This window comes from Micropterus dolomieu, linkage group LG03, assembly GCF_021292245.1.
Source record: "Micropterus dolomieu isolate WLL.071019.BEF.003 ecotype Adirondacks linkage group LG03, ASM2129224v1, whole genome shotgun sequence".
Lineage (NCBI taxonomy): Eukaryota > Metazoa > Chordata > Actinopteri > Centrarchiformes > Centrarchidae > Micropterus > Micropterus dolomieu.
In genome coordinates, this window is record NC_060152.1 from 177,851 (window position 1) to 186,854 (window position 9,004).

The 9,004-nt window shown below is 45.6% G+C and overlaps 1 protein-coding gene across 1 annotated transcript in view; it reads left to right on the top strand.

The window, feature by feature from the left end:
* Positions 1-9,004, top strand: part of tgfb2 (transforming growth factor, beta 2) — an 89,754-nt gene that overhangs the window by 60,018 nt on the left and 20,732 nt on the right. The window contains exons 3-4 of the mRNA XM_046045806.1: positions 6,042-6,174; positions 6,278-6,388. Coding sequence (XP_045901762.1) covers positions 6,042-6,174; positions 6,278-6,388 — 244 coding nt within the window. The remainder of the gene's footprint in view (positions 1-6,041; positions 6,175-6,277; positions 6,389-9,004) is intronic.

Here is a 9,004-nt window from a genome sequence, read left to right on the forward strand (position 1 = left end):
CCTAGTAGGCCTATTTATTTTCATTCATTACACAATATGAATAAGATATGCAGACAGTTGTAAAGAAAGAACATCTTTTTCTTCTGTTCTCTACTTGTTATAGTTACACAGTATTAGGGGTGTGGGCTGTATTAAAAGTATCCACTGTTCTCCCATGCTCTAACACACAGTAACGATGAAATGTGTGCTGTTCTCACATTCTTCCTCTGTATGTACACATAAACAACAAGGCAGGGAAATATAAAAGGAATTTATTTTATTGTTTGGGTACATTATTGTTCAGTGTACATGCTCACATCTGAAACAAACTTTACGTGCTTGATAACTCTCCCACCCCGCAGACATCTACACACCAATACCGATTTATATTCATAGCGGCAAGTGCTATGTAGCTCCACATAGGGGACACAGGAAGTGACATATAGCACATTCATGCGGCGTCGGAACCGCGTAGCAAATTCACAGCCGCACCTGCAGAGCTCCAGAATACGCAACTCGGCCGTCTCATGCGCGGACGCGCTTACAAGTGCGAGGGCCCGCCCAACGCTGCTTGCAGCTTTAATTGTTCTTAAAATAGGATAGTTAACCTTTTCCTTAAAAAGACAAATACAGCTTTTATTTGTAGGAGTGCATTGATGGGGAGGAACAAAACATTTACTGGGAACAAGCCAACTCAAGATTACAGACATCATGGAGCATAATTATTTGTTAACATACTAAGTTTGGTGTTATTCTTGTTACAAACAACTACAGTGTTTCCCCTATATGCATTCAGGAGCAATTTCCCACGATCATTAAACTATGCGCTACAAATGTTTTCACTCGCGCACTGTGCGAGCACGGCAGCACTCAATGCTCGGCTCGCTTCCTCTCCTCGTTTCCCACCTGCTGTAAAAGTGAAGCTGGTTAGCGCTAAGTTAGCTAACACCTCCCCTTCAGACTGCGCAGTTGAGCAGGAAAGCTTCTACAGCAGCTACAGAGCTGCTATGTAACTTAACATTAGCTCAATTTATAGAAAGTAACTGGAAGCTGTATTTTATTACTGCCTACTTGTCCAATGTTGAGAACATCAGGTACAAACTTAGACTGAACTGACGTAGCCTGCAGTTCTGTCCTGTACAGACTGATTAAATTATTTTTCAGTTTGCAGTCTGAAACAGTGGTTTTGGAAAAGAAAGGACGGTGACCGGAGGAGATGAGGTTAGTAAAGCTAATTAGTGATGCAAACTAGTCCTTTTAAGCTAAGGAGGAGATGTTTCTTTTTGGATTTTAATGTGCAAATAAAACGCACCTCAGAAGGGAGGAGGTTTCTCATGTTGCCTGTTAATGTCTACAGATAAATGTCAGAAGCTGTAAAATGAAGACACAAAAGCAAACATGAACACAACAGTTTTCCTGCTGTGAAGGCTTAGGGGTTGGTGATGAGGTGTTACACGTAGACAAACATACAGTTGACAATAGGGGATGCTGTGCCATCACTGTAAAATCACTGTGGGGCAACAGAACCAACCAAATTACTTTCTCCAGATCTAAAGGTTGTAGTTCCTCCAGTAGACTGATCTTTGGCTGTTGTTTTTTTATTATCTGCTCTAGCTTTTCCAACTATTTGCTCAGAGATATGGTGAAAATAATGGCCCAATAGGATGTGAAATTACATATTTTTCATTGGAAAACATAACATTTTCTTGTGGGAGGACCCCCAAACCCCCGACCAACACCAAAACATTCATCTAAAGCTCACATAAAACTGGGAAAACGTCTCAGGTACCCGAGCAGGTAACTGGGTCCACCGCCTGTTCTCTGCACCAGGTGGTGAACACATTCCACTTTAGGCCGTACATCCTTCTCGTGGACGGGGCTCTGGAGCTGAGCAGCGTCTCGACTGCTCCTGTCGTCAGGCCAGACCCATAGCTGCCACAGGGCCGTGTTCCGGGTGAAAGATCACGCCCTCCGCCTGGGACAGCAGGTCTCTCCTCAGAGGGACCTGCCAGGGCGGGCCCTCGAGGAGCGATATTAAATCCGAGAACCACACTCGTGCCGGCCAAAACGGGGCTACTAGTAGTAGACCGACACCGTCCTGGCGGACCCGCTCCAGAACCCCCGGGAGCAGAGCGACTGGGGGAAACGCATACAGACGCAGCCTCGGCCATGTCTGCACCATGGCATCCAGCCCTAGCGGGGCTGGGGGCAAGAGGGAGAACCACAGGGGACAGTGCGCCGTCTCTCGGGACGCAAACAAGTCCACGTCTATGGGGCCGAACTCTTCGCATAATAACTCCACCACCTCGTGGTGGAGTCTCCATTGCCCGGGCATCACTCCCCGTCTCGACAGCAGGTCTGCTCCTTGATTCTGGGTCCCAGGGATGTACATCGCTCTGAGGGACAGCAGTCTCTGCTGGGACCACAGGAGGATCTGATGTGCCAATTTGCATAATGGGCGCGAGCGCAGACCCCCCGGTGATTCAAATAACCACTGCCGTATTGTCGGTTCTGACAAGGATGTGGCGACCGCAGAGGGCAGGCAGAAAACTCCTCAGAGCTCTGAAAACCGCCAACTTTTTCAGGCAATTTATGTGCCAAGAGAAATGATGCTCCTCCCAGGAGCCTCTCGCGAAGTGGCCGTCCATGACCGCGCCCCATCCCGTGAGTGAGGCGTCTGTTGAAATAATTGTTCGGCGACAGATCGCTCCCAACACGGCACCTTGGGATAGGAACCAAGATTTCCTCCATACAGACAGGGAACGAAGGCACCCGCTCGTAACCCGTATCAGACGGAGCGGATTTCCCCTCGGGGAGAATCCCTTGGATTTTAGCCACCAGGGCTCTCATGTGCAGTAGTCCGGAAGGTATTATACTGGACGCTGCTGCCAGGAGACCCAACACCCTCTGAAAGTGTTTTACAGTGATGGTGCGGCCTAACTGCACTCCGGTCACTGTGGACAAAATGGACTCGATGCGTGCGGGAGACAGGTGGGCCCGCATCGTCATTGAGTCCCACACCACCCCTAGGAACGTAGTCCGTTGGGTGGGTGTCAGCATGCTCTTCTTCGCGTTGAGCCGCAGCCCCAAATGCTGAAGGTGGGCGAGGACGACATCTCAATGCCGAACCGCTAACTCTCGAGACTGGGCCAGGACGAGCCAGTCGTCGATGTAGTTAAGTATGCGGATGCCCTGGACTCAACGGAGCCAGAGCTGCATCCATGCATTTGGTGAAAGTGTGGGGAGATAGTGCTAGGCCAAACGGAAGAACCCGATACTGGTAAGCCGTGCCCCCGAAGGCGAACCTCAGGAACTTCCTGTGAGAGGGACGGATGGAGATGTGGAAATAAGTGTCTTGCAGATCTATCGTGACAAACCAATCCTTTGATTGGATGTGACTGATGATGGCGGGGATGGTAAGCATCCTGAACCTGAATCTCCTCAGAGATTGGTTCAGGGACCAGCGTCACCGCTTCTAACAACTCCTCGTATCCTCGTGAGGGCTGATGACGTTCCGTTTCCCCAAAGTCATTCTCCATGCTAAGCACATCTAGAACCTCAGAGCCAGATCATGCAAGCCTCTCCGGACTCACCCCTCAAGTGGGAGAAACCGAGAAATGGGCTCCCGATCGGGGATAACGGGAGCCGAAAAAGAGGAGGACCGGAAAAAGGCCTCAGCCGTTCCGGCACCCCTGGCGATCTCGCGTTGCGATCCCCAGGATTGGAGCTGCCTCAGCGACCACGGGGCCTGTGCCATGGGGGGAGCGCATCTGACCATCCTCTAGAAAAAGAGCCGCTTGAGACCTCAGAACCCTCAGGGGCAGGGCCTCGCAATGGTGTCGCACCGGCGCAGTTCGAGTTCCCTCGAAGGGGAACAATGCAGTTTTAAGCTGCATCGCATGCTCATGGACACAAGAGCAATGTTGCTGAGACATGTTTGGATGTGTGAAACAGCATGGCTCCACAAAACACTTAACATGAGAGAGAGAGCGAGCAAGAGAGAGAGAGAGAGCAAGACAGAGAGAGAGAGGAGTGCATTGACAAAAGTTACAGTAACACTGTCACAAACCTAGATTAAGAATGCATTATTTAAGCTGACACAACCAAGCTCAGAACAAATGAGCCTACAATGGAGTCAACAACGCGCTCAGACAATGTTTTAGGAATTCAGAGCCTTTCCAGCCTAGTCTTAACTGATCCAGCACAACAATTTACCCAGCCAGGGCCCAGCAGCAGAGTCAGGATGATAAAAGATAAAGGGCTGAGGCCTCACGTGAGGAAAAAGGCGACACAGCGGTTTTTCCTCTGGGCAAACTTCCTGGTGACTCGCCCAGTTTCACAGCATCGTCCAAATGACTCCTGCTGTTCTCACGTTTTGCAGTCCTCTCAGAAAGATGAAGATGAAAATAGGCACAAGACGGTCTCCCTCGAAGTTAACAGCCGGTCACACACGGCAGGACGGTCTCCCTCGAAGTTAACAGCCGGTCACACACGGCGCTGTCAGGGCTCCAGTGTTCGTACCACATTAGCTTGCTGTTAGCGACTAATAACTCTCACACACAGTACAATACACAAAACTGTGTACCAGTAGCAGTGTGACAAACTTATTATAAACTAGCCAGGCTACTAACTGTCTCTGTACATTAATTAAATTAGACTTTTCTTTCTTCTGCAGCAGGTCGATGCCTCCACAGAAAACACGGGCTGCATTCCGATCCACAGTGTAAATAAACAGTACTCCCTGCTCCCTGCTCAGGGAATGTCGGTTAAGGGAACTTCCCTCGACAAAATTCTTCCATTTGGAACACCCAGCAACATCATCAAAGCACATGTCAGTTCCGCAGTGTTACCCTGTTAACGTAAACACTTGGGAAACCGGCTGCTACTCGGGACATTTACTGAAATTAAATATTGAATATATGTTAATACAAACTGATACAATAACAACTTATATTTGTTCCCTTCTTCCCTACACAGTTCACAGTGCACTTTGAAGTGAATATGTTGTACAATACTTGTATGCTGCTATTCACAACTCAAACCAAGGGGTTAGATAATATATACAGTATATAGCATTTTATGCATATGAATATGCATAAACTCAGGTTTCATTTCAGCTATCTATAGGTCTGTAATGGACCATCAGGGTTACAAAGTGACAGTCACTAAAAGGGGTCAAACAGTACAGTCATCAAAAGAGTTATAAAATCTTTTTGTTAGCCCTCAGCCCACCGCATCATAAAAAGTATTTTATCGCCAACTTCTACCTCTGATTATTTATATACTGTTTGTGTCTGAGCTTCAGTGTCTCCAATGTCAGGATTCCCAAACCAGCCTTAACAGGAGATCACAGTGAAAGCAGGAGGAATAGTGTTTTACACATTAGTCAGGGATGAGCCAACATAAACACATGGTTCTGAAGGACAGCAGAAAAAGCAATGGTCTATCCAGAATCTGGTTACACTTTCACTGCTCCTCCCAGACCTGGTCAATGAATCAGACAAAAGCAGGCTACCAGACCTCAACCAATGCCTCAACCAACTGTCCTCTAAAGCTACTCTGGCTGCTTGTGTGTCTTGTATTTTAATGTATTGTGTAATATGTTCTGTTTGCTAGAATATGGTTGAAATAGTATCCAGGTTTCATTCAGAAGCCCAACTGAATTCGGACACCTATGTGTAACTACTGCTGCTCTTCTTTTGTCCAAACCAGAAGTAAACTTAATTCTGTTTAGGTTCACACTGCACTACTACACACAGCAGGCTGTAAAGTTCTGATTTTGTTAAGTCAGTCCATCAAGATACAGATTTTCGTGGTGGGGGTCTCAGATCATACCTAGTTTCAGTCCATGCAATTCTACAGAGTCAGATGACCTGCTGGACATGACTGTGGTGCATAGAACTTTGGGTATTTCTCCTATCCACTGACAGTACTACAACAGTCCAAAATCATTTTTTCATTTTTTACAGTTATTTGTACGGCACAGAATTTTTATTACATAGCTCTGAAAAATTATTTCTGTTTCACAACTTTGGCCTTTTATACCTCTGTTTTGTCCAAAGGTTTTAGGACACAAAGACCTGATGTCTCCAACACAGCGGTATATTGACAGCAAGGTGGTAAGAACACAAACGGAGGGAGAGTGGCTGTCGTTTGACGTGACAGAGGCAGTGAGTGAATGGCTGAACCACAGAGGTGAGTGCATATTCCTCACATGGCTGTAGCACGTTCCTAATCATTTACTGTCTGTGTTACATAGTTACATTAACTTGTCATCTTTACTTTTGTTTTTCCCCAGACAGAAACAGTGGATTCAAGATTAGTCTGCACTGCCCATGCTGCACATTTGTACCATCAAATAACTACATTATTCCCAACAAGAGTGAGGAGCTGGAGGCACGGTTTGCAGGTCATTTGAATTATCATTAAATAGTCTGTAGAGATGTTCAAGAATAATTCTAGAGTCATTCTATAAATAAATAATAAATAAATACAGTCTTTAATATCCACAGTTGAACTACAAGGGATGAGGACAATAACTGTAAATTCTTTAAATAGCAGCCAGGTCCTGTTTACGTTAATTACAATCAATGGTGGAAGTGACAAAGTACATTTGCTCAGGTTATGTACCTGGGTGCGTTTGAGGTACTTGAGCTTTGCTTGAGGATTTCTCTTATATACTACTTTCTGCTCTGCTCTACTGCATCTTTTATCTCACAGTACTTATCTGATAGAAACCAGTTACTAGTTTATTTGCAGATTCAGATTGCGGATTCTAAGCTATGGTACCTTGGTACCTTTCTTGGGTGAAGTATCTGAGTACTTTTCCACCTCTGCCTACAGGGTATCAGGCATCTATTTGAAAGTATATATTAGAGACAGGACTGCATCAATTTCCCTGCCCAATAGGTTTCATGCTGGATATTTGCAAATACCTTATCGTTTTAGATATTGTCCCACTTGCCTTGGTAAGTTCTTGTACATTACCACTCATGCTGGCATACAAATTTTACACTTCCTGTATCAGCTTCAATTTAAAGGTTCAGTGTGTAATATTTCTGAGGCTCTATTGACAGAAATGCAATATAATATCCATAACTATGTTTTCAGTGGTGTGTAAAGACCTTCCATAATGAACCATTATGTTTTTATTACCTTAGAATGAGACATTTTTATCTACATAACTGCGGGCACCCCCTTCAATGGAGGTCGCTGAATTTTGTCGTCATGTTTCTACAATAGCTGACAATGGACAAACAGTGCTACAGTGCGCGTTTCGTCATCACAGCGTTCTTCTTCTGCTTGTATATTTCCGGTAGTGTAGTTATAATAACAATAAAATACAGTCTCTGAGTAGTCTTCTGGTTTAGTAGAAGTAAGAAGAGAAGTGACATTTGGACAAATGAACGAGCATACGTGCTATTTAGCACGAGAGCTGACAGCCTGTTGATCTTTATACCATGAAGCCAGATGGAGTCAGGACAGATACAGACAGCTGATGGCAGAAACACGGATGTGGATTTTCCCAGATGGAAGGCTATAATGTGAGACAGATGTTTTCAAAGCGGTGCTGAAGTTGTCTGTTTTCTGCTGGACAGGTAATTAACTTAAGTTTGTCAGACTTTAGCGATGCAAATGAAAGCTGTTGTTTGAGAGCTTTAGCTTTAAGCTGGCCATAATCACAGAGTGACGTGAGGTGTTTCCCCTGTCAGTGGTGAGAAATATGTAATTGGATTAATTTCATGTCGCGTACTCTAGCCTGTGGGTTGGCTTTGCCAGTTATGTTATCTCCAGCGCATTGGCTGTGGTGTAAAATATGTAATGTTAGTTTTAATTATTATTATATTATTATTATATGATTAATTTCATGTAGTTACTCTCTCTCTCTCTCTCTCTCCAGCACTCTGTTTTGGCTTTGTTTGTTAGTTCTTGAGAAAATCAGCTGATCACTAATTGACAATAAAACGGCAGCTTCCTGCATCAAAGCTCAGATCAGCCAGCTAAACTTTTACTGCGCTGGAAGAAAAGATATGTAGTTGGATTGTAATTTCATGTAGTTATTCTCCAGCGCTCTGTTATGGCTTTGATACGTGGACAGAAATGTGCCCTTACCTTCGTGAGACAAACAGCTGATGAATATTATTGGTAATAAGACAGTAACAGCTGGGAAGCTCAGATCAGCAGCTAAACTTCACATTTTACTGACCTAGTGGAAAACATGTATTTCTTTTTACTTTTAATGGTGATATATAACAAGACTGTGTGCCTATCAAGTGACCAATAATAAATACTTTCCGAATTTGCATTAAAAAAACTTTGCACACACACACAATACTTGTTAGTAGACATTCATTGATTAATTGTTCGTTGGCTCTGCACATGTGATTTGTTGATTAAAAAGAAAAGCCTTATCCTTTAAGTGTTTGTATGTAAGGATCAACTGGGGCTAGATCTTCAACAGAGCCTAAAATCATCAATTGCCTTTTTCTTTCTAATCACTGTGTTACGAGGTGTGGTGTGTGGACAGAGAGGACCCAAATGCTGCACTCAGAGGGAAGGAGGTTTATTGGGGGAAAAGGGGTGAGAGGGACTGGAGTGGAGGGAGAGGAGGACGTCGGGGAAGTACTGGCACGGGGAACCAAGGAGACAGGGGGCCAGGGAGCCGGGGAACACGGGCCGAGGAAGCGAGGAGAGGCACGGGAACAGGGAGGACGCCGAGAGGGAGGTCCGAAGGGGAGTGGGCCAGTGGATGAGCCCAGCCGAACGGAGGACGAGGGTGAGTGTACCTGGGAGGGAGACGGACAGAGAGACAAGGTTAGGGGGAGACAATGACAGGGCACAGGGTTTGAAAAAGCAAGAAACGAGGAAGCCTGAACACAGGAGTGGCACCAGGTATGGAGCAACGACGATCAAGCAAGGATGGTGTGGAGAACCGGGGTTGAAATACAGGCTGGGATGAGGTTGATTACTGGCAGGTGTGGCAGGCTGACGAGGTGGATGATGGGTTGCAGGTGCAGGTAGTTGG